At 44.1% G+C, this 21,498-nt stretch overlaps 1 protein-coding gene, 5 non-coding genes and 1 pseudogene across 6 annotated transcripts; all 7 read left to right on the forward strand.

Moving 5' to 3' along the window:
- Positions 1–4,896: 4,896 nt before the first annotated feature.
- On the forward strand, positions 4,897–6,204 carry LOC138360629 (uncharacterized protein T26G10.4-like). Its single transcript, XM_069320319.1, has one exon. It carries the CDS (start codon positions 4,897–4,899, stop codon positions 6,202–6,204), a length of 1,308 nt encoding a protein of 435 aa, XP_069176420.1.
- Positions 6,205–6,372: 168 nt separating this feature from the next.
- On the forward strand, positions 6,373–6,548 carry LOC138360731 (U2 spliceosomal RNA; annotated as a pseudogene).
- Positions 6,549–9,240: 2,692 nt separating this feature from the next.
- On the forward strand, positions 9,241–9,433 carry LOC138360679 (U2 spliceosomal RNA). The gene has a single exon (XR_011226571.1). It is a non-coding gene; the product is annotated as a U2 spliceosomal RNA (small nuclear RNA).
- A 2,646-nt stretch (positions 9,434–12,079) lies between these two features.
- LOC138360681 (U2 spliceosomal RNA) lies at positions 12,080–12,272 on the forward strand. The gene has a single exon (XR_011226572.1). It is a non-coding gene; the product is annotated as a U2 spliceosomal RNA (small nuclear RNA).
- A 2,692-nt stretch (positions 12,273–14,964) lies between these two features.
- On the forward strand, positions 14,965–15,157 carry LOC138360682 (U2 spliceosomal RNA). The gene has a single exon (XR_011226573.1). It is a non-coding gene; the product is annotated as a U2 spliceosomal RNA (small nuclear RNA).
- Positions 15,158–17,853: 2,696 nt separating this feature from the next.
- On the forward strand, positions 17,854–18,046 carry LOC138360683 (U2 spliceosomal RNA). Its single transcript, XR_011226574.1, has one exon. It is a non-coding gene; the product is annotated as a U2 spliceosomal RNA (small nuclear RNA).
- A 2,696-nt stretch (positions 18,047–20,742) lies between these two features.
- Positions 20,743–20,935, forward strand: LOC138360684 (U2 spliceosomal RNA). The gene has a single exon (XR_011226575.1). It is a non-coding gene; the product is annotated as a U2 spliceosomal RNA (small nuclear RNA).
- Positions 20,936–21,498: the final 563 nt, after the last annotated feature.

The following is a 21,498-nucleotide window of genomic DNA, read 5'->3' on the forward strand; positions in this document are numbered from 1 at the left end:
TCGTAATTAGCTTTGCAATACTTCATTTACCTCCCTAAACACCAACAATGAGCGAGTATTTGTATACTCGGTAAAAGCGATGGATGGATTCCTTACACATTCACATTCACATATATTAAGCAATGAATTTGCTATAGTACCTACAGTACTCAGACTTCTCGAATTACTTACATCTTCTTATATCTTAACTTTGTTGTTCACTCAACAACAGAGTCGTTTTCCAGGGAATCACGTTATGTTAGATGATGCATCGCCTCGCCTCGCCTCGCCTCGCATGGCATCGAATCGCATGTCATTGCATCGCATCGCATTGAACTGCATGGTATTGAATCACAAGGCATTGAATGGCATGGCATGGCATGGCATGGCATGGCATGGCATGGCATGGCATGGCATGGCGTCACGTCTCTCGTCTCTAGTCTCTAGTCTCTAGTCTCTAGTCTCTAGTCTCTCGTCTCTCGTCTCTCGTCTCTCGTCTCTCGTCTCTCGTCTCTCGTCTCTAGCCTCTAGCCTCTAGCCTCTAGCCTCTCGCCTCTCGCCTCTCGCCTCTCGCCTCTCGCTTCTCGTCACCCAGCCCTGCCTCACTTCGCCTCGTCTCCGGTTTATGAAAACGATGTATCAAGCAAAGTGTTAGATGTGAAAAAGTCGTGATATATATACAAAAATGTAATAGTTGGCGCGTAATAGTGCTGTTCGTTTTCTGTTATGGTATCAGAGAGAGAGAACGTCTCCTATTTATATTTGTTGACGAGCGTTGGCGATAACAGGCCCCTTGCACTTTTAATTCGTTATTGTACTTTTCAAAAGCTGTAGCTACCTTAAGACACATGACAAATGGAAGGTTTATAGTATTAGAGTTAAGCGCTATACTCCCTGGCCAGGAGCGAATTCGTGAAACGCCACGCGAGTCTGTTTACCACTTTGCCGCCAGTTACATATTCACTACTCATGAACTGAAACCATGTAATATCATGAATTTGCATATATATATAAATTCATTGATCAGGTAAGAAATAGGTTAAAGCCTTTACTGCATGGCGTTTATATGTATGCTTGAATTCGAATATTACTCAACGATAATCACATGCCCTTTTGCAATTGAAACTCGCTACGTGGTTTCCTAGCCGCAATTGTTGCCTGGTGTTGCAGAGCAACCATGACATCCTATCGCTTCTCGGCCTATTGGCTAAGATCAAAGTGTAGTAATCAAGCCTCAAGTGGTTCAAAGGTACCCTGCTACGTCGTTATTAGTGCGCTGAGTCCACTGAAAGCGATAGTCATGTAGCTACAGGAGCTTGCTTTGCCACTTGATTGGCTTGCTACACCCCTTGCGGGTTGGCATCCCAGGTCTGTTGAGCACAAGAGTAGCTGGCTGAACTCTTGTCTAGTGATGCACACTTAGTGTGCATTGCTCACTTGCTTTTGCAGTGCTCACAGACCACCCCCGACCGACCTGCCCCCCCCTCTCATCAGGCCATGTTCTCCTGTTGAGGGGCTCGGCGAGGCCGGCCCTGATACGTGGGACTTCCATGCTTTTTCCGAGTAAGATTGACCCCTACTGCGAGGATCCCGTTGCCACTCCTATATGCTGCCACTCCTATATCCAGCAACGGCCCTAACACACTGGACTTTATTGCTCGCTGAAATGAGCTGCCGCCCAATATAAGCAGCAAGCAGATGTCTTAGAAGAAAGAAGGAGATGCAAGCAGATGTCTTAGAAGAAAGAAGAAGATGTTGGAAGAAGAAGATGTCTTAGAAGAAAGAAAAAGATGTTGGAAGAAGACGACTTCAGCAGCGATGACGACTTCAGGATTGACGACTTCATGAACTTCAGGAACTACAAATTCAGGAAAATTACAGATGAAGCTGACGCTTTCTTTGAGGGAACACAGCGCTCCACCATCGACCTACCTGAGCCTACACCTCGAGTCCGAGACCGTGGACTCCAGCTCCAGGACCCACCTCCAGCCCCATTCCGCTTCAGGATCCTCCCAGACGATGCTGATGGCTTCTACAATGGAACACAGCGCTCCCTCATCGACCTGCCTGAGCCTAGCCCTCCAGTTCGAGACCCTAGACTCCAGCCTCAGCTCAGGACCCGCCTCCAGCCTCAATTCCACTTCAGGAGCCTCCCAGACTGATGCTGATGGCTTCTACAATGGAACACAGCGCTCCCTCATCGAATCACCAGAGCCTACACCCCGGGACCAAGTTCCTGGGCTCCAGCTCCAGGACCCGCCTCCAGTCAATGAGGAGTTCCAGCCACCGACACTGCCTGCAGATGAAGAAGAAGAGTCCCAGCCACCGACACTGCCTGCAGATGAAGAAGAAGAGTTCCAGCCGCCGCCCCGAGTTGAGGAAGAGCTTCAGCCACTCAGGCTGTCTCCAGTTGGTGAAGAAACTGATGTAGGAGATACAGTCATCGTTTCTTACCTGATGAAGAGAACCAGCCGCCGACGCCACCCAGGGCAGAAGATGAAAGTGTAAGAAGAGCTTCAGTCCTTGGGCCCGCCTCCTCCCCAGCAAGACCCCCAACCAGCTACCCTCAGCCAGCAAATTGGAGAACTTATCAACCAGGGAAGGAACGACCAACTCGCCCCTGTAGCAGATGAAGAAGATGCAGATAGACAGACCCTTGTTCGACAACCCCAACGAGATGGAGAAGTGCTCATCACTTGGTTCCCCCTGCCCCCTTACTTCAGCTGCCCTGAGACGTTTTGCCATAAGAAGTATACAGGATGTGTATGGACAAGCAAGCAGCAGTCACTCACCCGCCACCTTCGAGAAATCCATACCCTACCAATAACCTCGACTATTCAGAAGTGTGCAGGCTTGCTCTGAAACCTTAGGACTCCGCCCAACCAGACACAAATGCCAAGCATTACGACGATTCTTTGAAGGCAGACCCCAAGCAGAAGAAGAAGTTAGACACCATTTCCAGTGTCCCACATGTACTTCAAGCTTCACCACCAAAACAGGGCTCAACAACCATCGCAGAACCCACCGACAACAAGATGCAGTGGCCCGCCGACGACCCAGACCTAACTCCCCACCCAACCCACAGCCTGCCCAGTCCTCACCTTCCTCCTCCTCCTCCTCTCCTCGATCCTCACTCAACCCCCAGTCTACCCAGTCCTCACCTGCCCCCTCTCCTCATCCACCGCCCAGCCCACAGTCTGCCTACTCCACACCTGTCTCCTCTCCAGCCCATCCTACACCTGACAACCCTCTAACCCAACACCACCTGCCTCAGCAACAAATCCCCCCCCATCCTTCCCCCCTACCCCCTCTCCCCCCTCTTAACCCTATTCCAGAGCCGGATGATGATGCCCCGCTGTCTCCAGCCTCCAACACTGACAACCAAGACCAGTCACAACCCCAAGAAGATGATGATGATGGTGGAGACGACGCCGGCGATGAAGAACAAGACCAACCCCAACAACAAGAGGAGAATGTTACAGATGAAGCAGAGGAACATTGGTTATTAGAAGAATTCTCTGCGCCCCTGCACAATCTCCTCCACCACCCAGACTGGGACGCCTTCACCGAGCTTCTGCAGCAGATAACAACAACAATGCAGGAGCACTTCAAGATCCAAACTGATGGTAGTTCGACGACTTCAACATCAATCGACGTCAACGACTGTGCTGCCATACAACGACTCTACAGAAGAAATCGGAGGAGGGCAATCAGATTGATCACGACAGGTGAAAGTGCCCGCTGCGCCATTCCCAAGGAACGAGTCGAGGAGCACTTTACCCGCACACTTAGTGCACAAGACCCCCTCCAAAACCTGGACATCATCACTGCCATCCCTGAACCACCTGAAGACCGCACAGAAATGGACACAGGAGAGGTTCGAGAACGTGAAGTAGCAACAAGACTCTCCAGAACAGAAAACACCTGCTCCAGGAGACGACAGACTTACATACAGCCACTGGAAGCGAGCAGACCCAGAATGCCGTGTCATCACAGCAATCTTCAACATCTGCTTGAGTCAACAGAGGATCCCAGAGGCCTGGAAGTCTTCCCGGACAGTGCTCATCCCCAAGCCAGGCGACCCAGACGACATCACGAACTGGAGACCCATTGCACTCTGCCGCACCATATACAAGCTTGTATACTGGCTGCCTCTCATCAAGACTACGAAACTGGATCGTGGAGAACAAAGTGCTGTGCCCTGCCCAGAAAGGATTCATGCCGACCGACGGAGTTTTAGAAGCATAACTTCGTCCTACAACACTACCTGGATGCAGCAAGAACAGGGCATGGCAATAAGGACATATACATCGCTTCCCTAGACATCACCAACGCCTTCGGCTCAGTCCCAACTGAGCTCATCTCTGCAGCACTCCAGGAGGATGGGAGCTGGAGATGACTTCTTAGCAGTCATCAACAGCATCACCAATGGAAACACCACAAGGATCATGACAACTGGCGGCGAAACAGCAGAGATCCCAGCCAACTGTGGAGTCAGACAAGGATGCCCAATTAGTGGACTCCTCTTCAATATCGCCATAGAAGCTATCCTGAGGACTACAATCAACACAGGACTCGAAGCTGACCCTGACCTGAAACACCCCTGCCTAGGCATATGCTGACGACATCACCTGCTAGCCGGGACAGAAGAGAGGTTGCAAGCTCTACTGAACACAGTTGGAAGAGCCTGCCAAGCTGCAAACCTCACACTTAACCCGAACAAGTGCTACTCCATGCACTTGTCAGGACAGACACCAGTGGGTTTGAGAGAAACCCAGTTCCAGATCGCCGGAAGAAACATCCAGTATCGACTTGGGGGAGAACACTCCAAGTTCTTGGGACGCCCTGTCGGCTTCCAGCTGATGTCTGGAGACTCCTCAATTGACGAGTACATTGAACTTGGGAAGAAAATTCCTCATGAGCAAGTTGGCCCCATGGCAGAGACTCGACGCGCTGAAGACATTTGTTTTCTCCTCAACAGTCTTTGCCATGAGGACTTGGCAGTTTAAGAAGACCGCTTGGACCAAACTGGACGAAGCACTGAAACCCCACATCAAGAAGACCCTCTACCTACCAAGCCGCGCAGCCAACGGATACCTGTATGGCAGCACGCGAGCGGGATCCTGTGGGATCCCTTTAGCAGCAGAAGACTCAGACCTATTCCTAATTGACACTGCATTTAAACTCCTAAACTCGCCAGATGTTGATACAAGGGATATCGCACGAGAAGACTGCCGCCTCGTAGTTGCAAAAAGAAGACAAGAAGAAGAAGAAGAAGTAACTCCTGAACATGTCTGCTCCTATCTCTCCAAGGCCGAACTACCTGGAAGATCCAGCACTATCCAAACCATCTGGTCTCGGGCAAGAGATGCCTCTGGAAGAATGGAAACGACATGGACAGCTGATGGAGAAAACATCTCCATAACCTGTGGTGACAAGACCTTGAAGGCTGCTGCAAGAAGAATTGTAGCCAGAACCATCAGAAACCATCACAGACAACTTCGCGACGCCCGCCTACACACCCTGCGAGACCAAGGAAAGGCGATGTGTGTAGTGTCTCAAGAAAAAGCCTCCTCCCACTTCATGAGAGAGGGGGAGTACACAACGTTTGCTGACTGGCGCTTCATTCACCGAGCAAGGTTGAACTTGCTTCCCCTGAATGGAGCCACCCGACGACCAAACACCAACAAGAACTGCCGACGATGCGCCTGGCAAAATGAAACTTTGCCACATGTCATGTGTCACTGCATGACATACTCGGACGCCTACAGAAGACGCCACAACGCCTTGGTGGACAGGATCAAGACAGCCGCCTTGGGACGCCACTGGAAAGTGACAGCAGAAAACCAGCGAGTTCCAAGAGCAGACAGTGTTCTGAAGCCCGACCTCGTCATTGAGAAGGACAACGAACTGCTGATCATAGATGTCACCTGCCCCTTCGAGAACACGGAAGCCGCCTTCACGGAAGCTCGGACCGAAAAGGAGATGAAGTACGCCGACCTCGCCGCCGAGATGAGGGCCCTGCCGCGGTACAACAGAGTGACCGTCCACGCCTTCATCGTAGGACCCCTAGGATCGTACGACCCCCACAACGAGCGTCTGATGAAGAGATTGGCTTCGAAGAAGTACCTCGCGACCTTCAGGAAGCTGTGTGTGAGCGACGCCATCAGATGGTCGAGGATGCGGTACATCGAGCACATCACTGGAGCACGACAGTATGAATGATTTGTATAATATGTATATTAGCTTGTATGTAAAATTTTGTATTGTATAAATGTTAGGCTCAAAAATAATTCACACTATGTAACTTGTCTAAAAGCTCCTTTGTAAACCTTAGCTTTTGCTGTAAAATGTTAAGCTAGGCTACATGAAAGCATTGTAAAAAGACACTCTGTACCATTTTTTGAAAATAAAATCTGTTCTTATCAGCTTAATATCTGATACGATCCCCATGTGGGATCCTCGATATTAAACTGATTTTTGCAACATGGCGAAGTGCTAGGAGCTTGCTCCACCTTTGCCGCGGATCGGCCCGGTATTGCAGTACCTCTGGGATCGGTCCACTCCCTTCGGGGAGACCAAAAACAACCCTATCAACTAGTCAAAATCAAGTAGGAGACGATTATGTTAATTGGTTATGTACATTAATGAATCGTGTTAATTTGAATTGCAGTAATTACTTCACACCAGCCAACATCGTATGAGGAAAAAGCCTTGGAACGAGCAGCAGAAGTGAGTCAGTCGAGTCCGGGTTTGATGGGTCGAAGCTGAACAACTGCAACGAGTTAGAGAGAAGGAAGGAAGGAAGGAAGGAAGGAAGGAAGGAAGGAAGGAAGGAAGGAAGGAAGGAAGGAAGGAAGGAAGGAAGGAAGGAGAAAGAAGGAGAAAGAAGGAGAGTGAGGTGAGTAATATCATTTAATAACTTTAGATTAAAGATTATGTGCGAGCAAAGAAATACGATGGTTGGTGTGGAAGGAAAGAAGTTGATTTTATGAATGGGGGGTTGCCAGTTAGTGCAATTTTAATTGATTTTGTTTGTTTTCTGAGATAGGTTATATAGGGTGAAGTTTTTCTCTATTTATATAAGTGTGGAAACTGGTTTAGGTAGCTTAGTGGTTTGTTATGAAAAGGCTGGTAGAGATGGGTTGAATAGTGTTAGACTTGTGTCTGCATTTAGTGGAGAACTGGATTTGGTATTTAAATGGCATCTAATATGACGTAGTCATTGTGCAAATCAACTCTAAATCAACGGGTTTACTATGATCGAGAACCTAACTATAATAGTTACCCATTGTTGGCATGCTCTTCTCTTTTTTTTACGAAATTACTTACTCACTCTCCCTTGTGAGTGAGGGTGGAGTGGTGTGTATATCACTCGGAATTCCTTAGTCGGCTTTGACGGCGAAATTATATTCACACACACATCAAGATTAGACGTTTATCTATTTAATTTACCATTGCTGCACTGTACCAATGCGTAATAAAGACGAAATTCGAGTTGAGATGGAGGGAGGGAGGTGTTGCTTTGGTGTGCTCTTACACGGCAACTCAACGATCGTTTGCCACTTCCACGCTTGCCAGTCGGCCACTAGCCTCAAAGTGAATTCTAGTGTCTTGATTAGCTTTACAATCCATCATTTACCTCAATACACACTAACAATGTGTATTTATATACTTCAATCGAGCATTCGATGCACGCATTCACCTATAATATATACGTCAAAGAAACCCAGAACCCACCCAAGTTCAAGCGCACCTGCACTCTCGCCCCTCTCCATTTGAATGCTTGTTTCCTAATTAGATTTCAAATGATTCATTCACCTCTCTAAACGCCACCACCGTCTGTATATTTACATATTTTATTTAGGCAATGTAAGCAGGCACACATTCATTCATTCATTCATTCATTCATTCATTCATTCATTCATTCATTCATTCATTCATTCATTCATTCATTCATTCACGTAAAATAACGAATAAAATTGATATAGAATCTACTATAATTTGCAAAGCGAGCGACCAACCACCAAATGTGTCATTGTGAAAGCTAGTTTCGTAATTAGCTTTGCAATACTTCATTTACCTCCCTAAACACCAACAATGAGCGAGTATTTGTATACTCGGTAAAAGCGATGGATGGATTCCTTACACATTCACATTCACATATATTAAGCAATGAATTTGCTATAGTACCTACAGTACTCAGACTTCTCGAATTACTTACATCTTCTTATATCTTAACTTTGTTGTTCATTCAACAACAGAGTCGTTTTCCAGGGAATCACGTTATGTTAGATGATGCATCGCCTCGCCTCGCCTCGCATGGCATCGAATCGCATGTCATTGCATCGCATCGCATTGAACTGCATGGTATTGAATCACAAGGCATTGAATGGCATGGCATGGCATGGCATGGCATGGCGTCACGTCACGTCTCTCGTCTCTCGTCTCTCGTCTCTCGTCTCTAGTCTCTAGTCTCTAGTCTCTAGTCTCTAGTCTCTCGTCTCTCGTCTCTCGTCTCTAGTCTCTAGTCTCTAGTCTCTCGTCTCTCGTCTCTCGTCTCTCGTCTCTCGTCTCTCGTCTCTCGTCTCTCGTCTCTCGTCTCTCGCCTCTCGCCTCTCGCCTCTCGCCTCTAGCCTCTAGCCTCTAGCCTCTAGCCTCTCGCCACCCAGCCCTGCCTCGCTTCGCCTCGTCTCCGGTTTATGAAAACGATGTATCAAGCAAAGTGTTAGATGTGAAAAAGTCGTGATATATATACAAAAATGGAATAGTTGGCGCGTAATAGTGCTGTTCGTTTTCTGTTATGGTATCAGAGAGAGAACGTCTCCTATTTATATTTTTTGACGAGCGTTGGCGTAACAGGCCCCTTGCACTTTTAATTCGTTATTGTACTTTTCAAAAGCTGTAGCTACCTTAAGACACATGACAAATGGAGGTTTATGTATTAGAGTTAAGCGCTATACTCCCTGGCCAGGAGCGAATTCGTGAAACGCCACGCGAGTCTGTTTACCACTTTGCCGCCAGTTACATATTCACTACTCATGAATGAAACCATGTAATATCATGAATTTGCATATATATATATATATAAATTCATTGATCAGGTAAGAAATGGTTAAAGCCTTTACTGCATGGCGTTTATATGTATGCTTGAATTCGAATATTACTCAACGATAATCACATGCCCTTTTGCAATTGAAACTCGCTACGTGGTTTCTAGCCGCAATTGTTGCCTGGTGTTGCAGAGCAACCATGCATCCTATCGCTTCTCGGCCTTTTGGCTAAGATCAAAGTGTAGTATCTGTTCTTATCAGCTTAATATCTGATACGATCCCCATGTGGGATCCTCGATATTAAACTGATTTTTGCAACATGGCGAAGTGCTAGGAGCTTGCTCCACCTTTGCCGCGGATCGGCCCGGTATTGCAGTACCTCTGGGATCGGTCCACTCCCTTCGGGGAGACCAAAAACAACCCTATCAACTAGTCAAAATCAAGTAGGAGACGATTATGTTAATTGGTTATGTACATTAATGAATCGTGTTAATTTGAATTGCAGTAATTACTTCACACCAGCCAACATCGTATGAGGAAAAAGCCTTGGAACGAGCAGCAGAAGTGAGTCAGTCGAGTCCGGGTTTGATGGGTCGAAGCTGAACAACTGCAACGAGTTAGAGAGAAGGAAGGAAGGAAGGAAGGAAGGAAGGAAGGAAGGAAGGAAGGAAGGAAGGAAGGAAGGAAGGAAGGAAGGAAGGAAGGAAGGAGAAAGAAGGAGAAAGAAGGAGAGTGAGGTGAGTAATATCATTTAATAACTTTAGATTAAAGATTATGTGCGAGCAAAGAAATACGATGGTTGGTGTGGAAGGAAAGAAGTTGATTTTATGAATGGGGGGTTGCCAGTTAGTGCAATTTTAATTGATTTTGTTTGTTTTCTGAGATAGGTTATATAGGGTGAAGTTTTTCTCTATTTATATAAGTGTGGAAACTGGTTTAGGTAGCTTAGTGGTTTGTTATGAAAAGGCTGGTAGAGATGGGTTGAATAGTGTTAGACTTGTGTCTGCATTTAGTGGAGAACTGGATTTGGTATTTAAATGGCATCTAATATGACGTAGTCATTGTGCAAATCAACTCTAAATCAACGGGTTTACTATGATCGAGAACCTAACTATAATAGTTACCCATTGTTGGCATGCTCTTCTCTTTTTTTTACGAAATTACTTACTCACTCTCCCTTGTGAGTGAGGGTGGAGTGGTGTGTATATCACTCGGAATTCCTTAGTCGGCTTTGACGGCGAAATTATATTCACACACACATCAAGATTAGACGTTTATCTATTTAATTTACCATTGCTGCACTGTACCAATGCGTAATAAAGACGAAATTCGAGTTGAGATGGAGGGAGGGAGGTGTTGCTTTGGTGTGCTCTTACACGGCAACTCAACGATCGTTTGCCACTTCCACGCTTGCCAGTCGGCCACTAGCCTCAAAGTGAATTCTAGTGTCTTGATTAGCTTTACAATCCATCATTTACCTCAATACACACTAACAATGTGTATTTATATACTTCAATCGAGCATTCGATGCACGCATTCACCTATAATATATACGTCAAAGAAACCCAGAACCCACCCAAGTTCAAGCGCACCTGCACTCTCGCCCCTCTCCATTTGAATGCTTGTTTCCTAATTAGATTTCAAATGATTCATTCACCTCTCTAAACGCCACCACCGTCTGTATATTTACATATTTTATTTAGGCAATGTAAGCAGGCACACATTCATTCATTCATTCATTCATTCATTCATTCATTCATTCATTCATTCATTCATTCATTCATTCATTCATTCATTCACGTAAAATAACGAATAAAATTGATATAGAATCTACTATAATTTGCAAAGCGAGCGACCAACCACCAAATGTGTCATTGTGAAAGCTAGTTTCGTAATTAGCTTTGCAATACTTCATTTACCTCCCTAAACACCAACAATGAGCGAGTATTTGTATACTCGGTAAAAGCGATGGATGGATTCCTTACACATTCACATTCACATATATTAAGCAATGAATTTGCTATAGTACCTACAGTACTCAGACTTCTCGAATTACTTACATCTTCTTATATCTTAACTTTGTTGTTCATTCAACAACAGAGTCGTTTTCCAGGGAATCACGTTATGTTAGATGATGCATCGCCTCGCCTCGCCTCGCATGGCATCGAATCGCATGTCATTGCATCGCATCGCATTGAACTGCATGGTATTGAATCACAAGGCATTGAATGGCATGGCATGGCATGGCATGGCATGGCGTCACGTCACGTCTCATGGCATGCATGGCGTCACGTCTCTCGTCTCTAGTCTCTAGTCTCTAGTCTCTAGTCTCTCGTCTCTCGTCTCTCGTCTCTCGTCTCTCGTCTCTCGTCTCTCGTCTCTAGCCTCTAGCCTCTAGCCTCTAGCCTCTCGCCTCTCGCCTCTCGCCTCTCGCCTCTCGCTTCTCGTCACCCAGCCCTGCCTCACTTCGCCTCGTCTCCGGTTTATGAAAACGATGTATCAAGCAAAGTGTTAGATGTGAAAAAGTCGTGATATATATACAAAAATGTAATAGTTGGCGCGTAATAGTGCTGTTCGTTTTCTGTTATGGTATCAGAGAGAGAGAACGTCTCCTATTTATATTTGTTGACGAGCGTTGGCGATAACAGGCCCCTTGCACTTTTAATTCGTTATTGTACTTTTCAAAAGCTGTAGCTACCTTAAGACACATGACAAATGAAGGTTTATATATTAGAGTTAAGCGCTATACTCCCTGGCCAGGAGCGAATTCGTGAAACGCCACGCGAGTCTGTTTACCACTTTGCCGCCAGTTACATATTCACTACTCATGAATGAAACCATGTAATATCATGAATTTGCATATATATATATATATAAATTCATTGATCAGGTAAGAAATGGTTAAAGCCTTTACTGCATGGCGTTTATATGTATGCTTGAATTCGAATATTACTCAACGATAATCACATGCCCTTTTGCAATTGAAACTCGCTACGTGGTTTCTAGCCGCAATTGTTGCCTGGTGTTGCAGAGCAACCATGCATCCTATCGCTTCTCGGCCTTTTGGCTAAGATCAAAGTGTAGTATCTGTTCTTATCAGCTTAATATCTGATACGATCCCCATGTGGGATCCTCGATATTAAACTGATTTTTGCAACATGGCGAAGTGCTAGGAGCTTGCTCCACCTTTGCCGCGGATCGGCCCGGTATTGCAGTACCTCTGGGATCGGTCCACTCCCTTCGGGGAGACCAAAAACAACCCTATCAACTAGTCAAAATCAAGTAGGAGACGATTATGTTAATTGGTTATGTACATTAATGAATCGTGTTAATTTGAATTGCAGTAATTACTTCACACCAGCCAACATCGTATGAGGAAAAAGCCTTGGAACGAGCAGCAGAAGTGAGTCAGTCGAGTCCGGGTTTGATGGGTCGAAGCTGAACAACTGCAACGAGTTAGAGAGAAGGAAGGAAGGAAGGAAGGAAGGAAGGAAGGAAGGAAGGAAGGAAGGAAGGAAGGAAGGAAGGAAGGAAGGAAGGAAGGAGAAAGAAGGAGAAAGAAGGAGAGTGAGGTGAGTAATATCATTTAATAACTTTAGATTAAAGATTATGTGCGAGCAAAGAAATACGATGGTTGGTGTGGAAGGAAAGAAGTTGATTTTATGAATGGGGGGTTGCCAGTTAGTGCAATTTTAATTGATTTTGTTTGTTTTCTGAGATAGGTTATATAGGGTGAAGTTTTTCTCTATTTATATAAGTGTGGAAACTGGTTTAGGTAGCTTAGTGGTTTGTTATGAAAAGGCTGGTAGAGATGGGTTGAATAGTGTTAGACTTGTGTCTGCATTTAGTGGAGAACTGGATTTGGTATTTAAATGGCATCTAATATGACGTAGTCATTGTGCAAATCAACTCTAAATCAACGGGTTTACTATGATCGAGAACCTAACTATAATAGTTACCCATTGTTGGCATGCTCTTCTCTTTTTTTTACGAAATTACTTACTCACTCTCCCTTGTGAGTGAGGGTGGAGTGGTGTGTATATCACTCGGAATTCCTTAGTCGGCTTTGACGGCGAAATTATATTCACACACACATCAAGATTAGACGTTTATCTATTTAATTTACCATTGCTGCACTGTACCAATGCGTAATAAAGACGAAATTCGAGTTGAGATGGAGGGAGGGAGGTGTTGCTTTGGTGTGCTCTTACACGGCAACTCAACGATCGTTTGCCACTTCCACGCTTGCCAGTCGGCCACTAGCCTCAAAGTGAATTCTAGTGTCTTGATTAGCTTTACAATCCATCATTTACCTCAATACACACTAACAATGTGTATTTATATACTTCAATCGAGCATTCGATGCACGCATTCACCTATAATATATACGTCAAAGAAACCCAGAACCCACCCAAGTTCAAGCGCACCTGCACTCTCGCCCCTCTCCATTTGAATGCTTGTTTCCTAATTAGATTTCAAATGATTCATTCACCTCTCTAAACGCCACCACCGTCTGTATATTTACATATTTTATTTAGGCAATGTAAGCAGGCACACATTCATTCATTCATTCATTCATTCATTCATTCATTCATTCATTCATTCATTCATTCATTCATTCATTCATTCATTCACGTAAAATAACGAATAAAATTGATATAGAATCTACTATAATTTGCAAAGCGAGCGACCAACCACCAAATGTGTCATTGTGAAAGCTAGTTTCGTAATTAGCTTTGCAATACTTCATTTACCTCCCTAAACACCAACAATGAGCGAGTATTTGTATACTCGGTAAAAGCGATGGATGGATTCCTTACACATTCACATTCACATATATTAAGCAATGAATTTGCTATAGTACCTACAGTACTCAGACTTCTCGAATTACTTACATCTTCTTATATCTTAACTTTGTTGTTCATTCAACAACAGAGTCGTTTTCCAGGGAATCACGTTATGTTAGATGATGCATCGCCTCGCCTCGCCTCGCATGGCATCGAATCGCATGTCATTGCATCGCATCGCATTGAACTGCATGGTATTGAATCACAAGGCATTGAATGGCATGGCATGGCATGGCATGGCATGGCGTCACGTCACGTCTCTCGTCTCTCGTCTCTCGTCTCTCGTCTCTAGTCTCTAGTCTCTAGTCTCTAGTCTCTAGTCTCTCGTCTCTCGTCTCTCGTCTCTAGTCTCTAGTCTCTAGTCTCTCGTCTCTCGTCTCTCGTCTCTCGTCTCTCGTCTCTCGTCTCTCGTCTCTCGTCTCTCGTCTCTCGCCTCTCGCCTCTCGCCTCTCGCCTCTAGCCTCTAGCCTCTAGCCTCTAGCCTCTCGCCACCCAGCCCTGCCTCGCTTCGCCTCGTCTCCGGTTTATGAAAACGATGTATCAAGCAAAGTGTTAGATGTGAAAAAGTCGTGATATATATACAAAAATGGAATAGTTGGCGCGTAATAGTGCTGTTCGTTTTCTGTTATGGTATCAGAGAGAGAACGTCTCCTATTTATATTTTTTGACGAGCGTTGGCGTAACAGGCCCCTTGCACTTTTAATTCGTTATTGTACTTTTCAAAAGCTGTAGCTACCTTAAGACACATGACAAATGGAGGTTTATGTATTAGAGTTAAGCGCTATACTCCCTGGCCAGGAGCGAATTCGTGAAACGCCACGCGAGTCTGTTTACCACTTTGCCGCCAGTTACATATTCACTACTCATGAATGAAACCATGTAATATCATGAATTTGCATATATATATATATATAAATTCATTGATCAGGTAAGAAATGGTTAAAGCCTTTACTGCATGGCGTTTATATGTATGCTTGAATTCGAATATTACTCAACGATAATCACATGCCCTTTTGCAATTGAAACTCGCTACGTGGTTTCTAGCCGCAATTGTTGCCTGGTGTTGCAGAGCAACCATGCATCCTATCGCTTCTCGGCCTTTTGGCTAAGATCAAAGTGTAGTATCTGTTCTTATCAGCTTAATATCTGATACGATCCCCATGTGGGATCCTCGATATTAAACTGATTTTTGCAACATGGCGAAGTGCTAGGAGCTTGCTCCACCTTTGCCGCGGATCGGCCCGGTATTGCAGTACCTCTGGGATCGGTCCACTCCCTTCGGGGAGACCAAAAACAACCCTATCAACTAGTCAAAATCAAGTAGGAGACGATTATGTTAATTGGTTATGTACATTAATGAATCGTGTTAATTTGAATTGCAGTAATTACTTCACACCAGCCAACATCGTATGAGGAAAAAGCCTTGGAACGAGCAGCAGAAGTGAGTCAGTCGAGTCCGGGTTTGATGGGTCGAAGCTGAACAACTGCAACGAGTTAGAGAGAAGGAAGGAAGGAAGGAAGGAAGGAAGGAAGGAAGGAAGGAAGGAAGGAAGGAAGGAAGGAAGGAAGGAAGGAAGGAAGGAAGGAGAAAGAAGGAGAAAGAAGGAGAGTGAGGTGAGTAATATCATTTAATAACTTTAGATTAAAGATTATGTGCGAGCAAAGAAATACGATGGTTGGTGTGGAAGGAAAGAAGTTGATTTTATGAATGGGGGGTTGCCAGTTAGTGCAATTTTAATTGATTTTGTTTGTTTTCTGAGATAGGTTATATAGGGTGAAGTTTTTCTCTATTTATATAAGTGTGGAAACTGGTTTAGGTAGCTTAGTGGTTTGTTATGAAAAGGCTGGTAGAGATGGGTTGAATAGTGTTAGACTTGTGTCTGCATTTAGTGGAGAACTGGATTTGGTATTTAAATGGCATCTAATATGACGTAGTCATTGTGCAAATCAACTCTAAATCAACGGGTTTACTATGATCGAGAACCTAACTATAATAGTTACCCATTGTTGGCATGCTCTTCTCTTTTTTTTACGAAATTACTTACTCACTCTCCCTTGTGAGTGAGGGTGGAGTGGTGTGTATATCACTCGGAATTCCTTAGTCGGCTTTGACGGCGAAATTATATTCACACACACATCAAGATTAGACGTTTATCTATTTAATTTACCATTGCTGCACTGTACCAATGCGTAATAAAGACGAAATTCGAGTTGAGATGGAGGGAGGGAGGTGTTGCTTTGGTGTGCTCTTACACGGCAACTCAACGATCGTTTGCCACTTCCACGCTTGCCAGTCGGCCACTAGCCTCAAAGTGAATTCTAGTGTCTTGATTAGCTTTACAATCCATCATTTACCTCAATACACACTAACAATGTGTATTTATATACTTCAATCGAGCATTCGATGCACGCATTCACCTATAATATATACGTCAAAGAAACCCAGAACCCACCCAAGTTCAAGCGCACCTGCACTCTCGCCCCTCTCCATTTGAATGCTTGTTTCCTAATTAGATTTCAAATGATTCATTCACCTCTCTAAACGCCACCACCGTCTGTATATTTACATATTTTATTTAGGCAATGTAAGCAGGCACACATTCATTCATTCATTCATTCATTCATTCATTCATTCATTCATTCATTCATTCATTCATTCATTCATTCATTCATTCACGTAAAATAACGAATAAAATTGATATAGAATCTACTATAATTTGCAAAGCGAGCGACCAACCACCAAATGTGTCATTGTGAAAGCTAGTTTCGTAATTAGCTTTGCAATACTTCATTTACCTCCCTAAACACCAACAATGAGCGAGTATTTGTATACTCGGTAAAAGCGATGGATGGATTCCTTACACATTCACATTCACATATATTAAGCAATGAATTTGCTATAGTACCTACAGTACTCAGACTTCTCGAATTACTTACATCTTCTTATATCTTAACTTTGTTGTTCATTCAACAACAGAGTCGTTTTCCAGGGAATCACGTTATGTTAGATGATGCATCGCCTCGCCTCGCCTCGCATGGCATCGAATCGCATGTCATTGCATCGCATCGCATTGAACTGCATGGTATTGAATCACAAGGCATTGAATGGCATGGCATGGCATGGCATGGCATGGCGTCACGTCACGTCTCTCGTCTCTCGTCTCTCGTCTCTCGTCTCTAGTCTCTAGTCTCTAGTCTCTAGTCTCTAGTCTCTCGTCTCTCGTCTCTCGTCTCTAGTCTCTAGTCTCTAGTCTCTCGTCTCTCGTCTCTCGTCTCTCGTCTCTCGTCTCTCGTCTCTCGTCTCTCGTCTCTCGCCTCTCGCCTCTCGCCTCTCGCCTCTCGCCTCTAGCCTCTAGCCTCTAGCCTCTAGCCTCTCGCCACCCAGCCCTGCCTCGCTTCGCCTCGTCTCCGGTTTATGAAAACGATGTATCAAGCAAAGTGTTAGATGTGAAAAAGTCGTGATATATATACAAAAATGGAATAGTTGGCGCGTAATAGTGCTGTTCGTTTTCTGTTATGGTATCAGAGAGAGAACGTCTCCTATTTATATTTTTTGACGAGCGTTGGCGTAACAGGCCCCTTGCACTTTTAATTCGTTATTGTACTTTTCAAAAGCTGTAGCTACCTTAAGACACATGACAAATGGAGGTTTATGTATTAGAGTTAAGCGCTATACTCCCTGGCCAGGAGCGAATTCGTGAAACGCCACGCGAGTCTGTTTACCACTTTGCCGCCAGTTACATATTCACTACTCATGAATGAAACCATGTAATATCATGAATTTGCATATATATATATATATAAATTCATTGATCAGGTAAGAAATGGTTAAAGCCTTTACTGCATGGCGTTTATATGTATGCTTGAATTCGAATATTACTCAACGATAATCACATGCCCTTTTGCAATTGAAACTCGCTACGTGGTTTCTAGCCGCAATTGTTGCCTGGTGTTGCAGAGCAACCATGCATCCTATCGCTTCTCGGCCTTTTGGCTAAGATCAAAGTGTAGTATCTGTTCTTATCAGCTTAATATCTGATACGATCCCCATGTGGGATCCTCGATATTAAACTGATTTTTGCAACATGGCGAAGTGCTAGGAGCTTGCTCCACCTTTGCCGCGGATCGGCCCGGTATTGCAGTACCTCTGGGATCGGTCCACTCCCTTCGGGGAGACCAAAAACAACCCTATCAACTAGTCAAAATCAAGTAGGAGACGATTATGTTAATTGGTTATGTACATTAATGAATCGTGTTAATTTGAATTGCAGTAATTACTTCACACCAGCCAACATCGTATGAGGAAAAAGCCTTGGAACGAGCAGCAGAAGTGAGTCAGTCGAGTCCGGGTTTGATGGGTCGAAGCTGAACAACTGCAACGAGTTAGAGAGAAGGAAGGAAGGAAGGAAGGAAGGAAGGAAGGAAGGAAGGAAGGAAGGAAGGAAGGAAGGAAGGAAGGAAGGAAGGAAGGAAGGAGAAAGAAGGAGAAAGAAGGAGAGTGAGGTGAGTAATATCATTTAATAACTTTAGATTAAAGATTATGTGCGAGCAAAGAAATACGATGGTTGGTGTGGAAGGAAAGAAGTTGATTTTATGAATGGGGGGTTGCCAGTTAGTGCAATTTTAATTGATTTTGTTTGTTTTCTGAGATAGGTTATATAGGGTGAAGTTTTTCTCTATTTATATAAGTGTGGAAACTGGTTTAGGTAGCTTAGTGGTTTGTTATGAAAAGGCTGGTAGAGATGGGTTGAATAGTGTTAGACTTGTGTCTGCATTTAGTGGAGAACTGGATTTGGTATTTAAATGGCATCTAATATGACGTAGTCATTGTGCAAATCAACTCTAAATCAACGGGTTTACTATGATCGAGAACCTAACTATAATAGTTACCCATTGTTGGCATGCTCTTCTCTTTTTTTTACGAAATTACTTACTCACTCTCCCTTGTGAGTGAGGGTGGAGTGGTGTGTATATCACTCGGAATTCCTTAGTCGGCTTTGACGGCGAAATTATATTCACACACACATCAAGATTAGACGTTTATCTATTTAATTTACCATTGCTGCACTGTACCAATGCGTAATAAAGACGAAATTCGAGTTGAGATGGAGGGAGGGAGGTGTTGCTTTGGTGTGCTCTTACACGGCAACTCAACGATCGTTTGCCACTTCCACGCTTGCCAGTCGGCCACTAGCCTCAAAGTGAATTCTAGTGTCTTGATTAGCTTTACAATCCATCATTTACCTCAATACACACTAACAATGTGTATTTATATACTTCAATCGAGCATTCGATGCACGCATTCACCTATAATATATACGTCAAAGAAACCCAGAACCCACCCAAGTTCAAGCGCACCTGCACTCTCGCCCCTCTCCATTTGAATGCTTGTTTCCTAATTAGATTTCAAATGATTCATTCACCTCTCTAAACGCCACCACCGTCTGTATATTTACATATTTTATTTAGGCAATGTAAGCAGGCACACATTCATTCATTCATTCATTCATTCATTCATTCATTCATTCATTCATTCATTCATTCATTCATTCATTCATTCATTCACGTAAAATAACGAATAAAATTGATATAGAATCTACTATAATTTGCAAAGCGAGCGACCAACCACCAAATGTGTCATTGTGAAAGCTAGTTTCGTAATTAGCTTTGCAATACTTCATTTACCTCCCTAAACACCAACAATGAGCGAGTATTTGTATACTCGGTAAAAGCGATGGATGGATTCCTTACACATTCACATTCACATATATTAAGCAATGAATTTGCTATAGTACCTACAGTACTCAGACTTCTCGAATTACTTACATCTTCTTATATCTTAACTTTGTTGTTCATTCAACAACAGAGTCGTTTTCCAGGGAATCACGTTATGTTAGATGATGCATCGCCTCGCCTCGCCTCGCATGGCATCGAATCGCATGTCATTGCATCGCATCGCATTGAACTGCATGGTATTGAATCACAAGGCATTGAATGGCATGGCATGGCATGGCATGGCATGGCGTCACGTCACGTCTCTCGTCTCTCGTCTCTCGTCTCTCGTCTCTAGTCTCTAGTCTCTAGTCTCTAGTCTCTAGTCTCTCGTCTCTCGTCTCTCGTCTCTAGTCTCTAGTCTCTAGTCTCTCGTCTCTCGTCTCTCGTCTCTCGTCTCTCGTCTCTCGTCTCTCGTCTCTCGTCTCTCGTCTCTCGCCTCTCGCCTCTCGCCTCTCGCCTCTAGCCTCTAGCCTCTAGCCTCTAGCCTCTCGCCACCCAGCCCTGCCTCGCTTCGCCTCGTCTCCGGTTTATGAAAACGATGTATCAAGCAAAGTGTTAGATGTGAAAAAGTCGTGATATATATACAAAAATGGAATAGTTGGCGCGTAATAGTGCTGTTCGTTTTCTGTTATGGTATCAGAGAGAGAACGTCTCCTATTTATATTTTTTGACGAGCGTTGGCGTAACAGGCCCCTTGCACTTTTAATTCGTTATTGTACTTTTCAAAAGCTGTAGCTACCTTAAGACACATGACAAATGGAGGTTTATGTATTAGAGTTAAGCGCTATACTCCCTGGCCAGGAGCGAATTCGTGAAACGCCACGCGAGTCTGTTTACCACTTTGCCGCCAGTTACATATTCACTACTCATGAATGAAACCATGTAATATCATGAATTTGCATATATATATATATATAAATTCATTGATCAGGTAAGAAATGGTTAAAGCCTTTACTGCATGGCGTTTATATGTATGCTTGAATTCGAATATTACTCAACGATAATCACATGCCCTTTTGCAATTGAAACTCGCTACGTGGTTTCTAGCCGCAATTGTTGCCTGGTGTTGCAGAGCAACCATGCATCCTATCGCTTCTCGGCCTTTTGGCTAAGATCAAAGTGTAGTATCTGTTCTTATCAGCTTAATATCTGATACGATCCCCATGTGGGATCCTCGATATTAAACTGATTTTTGCAACATGGCGAAGTGCTAGGAGCTTGCTCCACCTTTGCCGCGGATCGGCCCGGTATTGCAGTACCTCTGGGATCGGTCCACTCCCTTCGGGGAGACCAAAAACAACCCTATCAACTAGTCAAAATCAAGTAGGAGACGATTATGTTAATTGGTTATGTACATTAATGAATCGTGTTAATTTGAATTGCAGTAATTACTTCACACCAGCCAACATCGTATGAGGAAAAAGCCTTGGAACGAGCAGCAGAAGTGAGTCAGTCGAGTCCGGGTTTGATGGGTCGAAGCTGAACAACTGCAACGAGTTAGAGAGAAGGAAGGAAGGAAGGAAGGAAGGAAGGAAGGAAGGAAGGAAGGAAGGAAGGAAGGAAGGAAGGAAGGAAGGAAGGAAGGAAGGAGAAAGAAGGAGAAAGAAGGAGAGTGAGGTGAGTAATATCATTTAATAACTTTAGATTAAAGATTATGTGCGAGCAAAGAAATACGATGGTTGGTGTGGAAGGAAAGAAGTTGATTTTATGAATGGGGGGTTGCCAGTTAGTGCAATTTTAATTGATTTTGTTTGTTTTCTGAGATAGGTTATATAGGGTGAAGTTTTTCTCTATTTATATAAGTGTGGAAACTGGTTTAGGTAGCTTAGTGGTTTGTTATGAAA

The sequence above is a fragment of the Procambarus clarkii genome, unplaced genomic scaffold, assembly GCF_040958095.1.
Source record: "Procambarus clarkii isolate CNS0578487 unplaced genomic scaffold, FALCON_Pclarkii_2.0 HiC_scaffold_116, whole genome shotgun sequence".
In the NCBI taxonomy this organism is placed as follows: domain Eukaryota; kingdom Metazoa; phylum Arthropoda; class Malacostraca; order Decapoda; family Cambaridae; genus Procambarus; species Procambarus clarkii.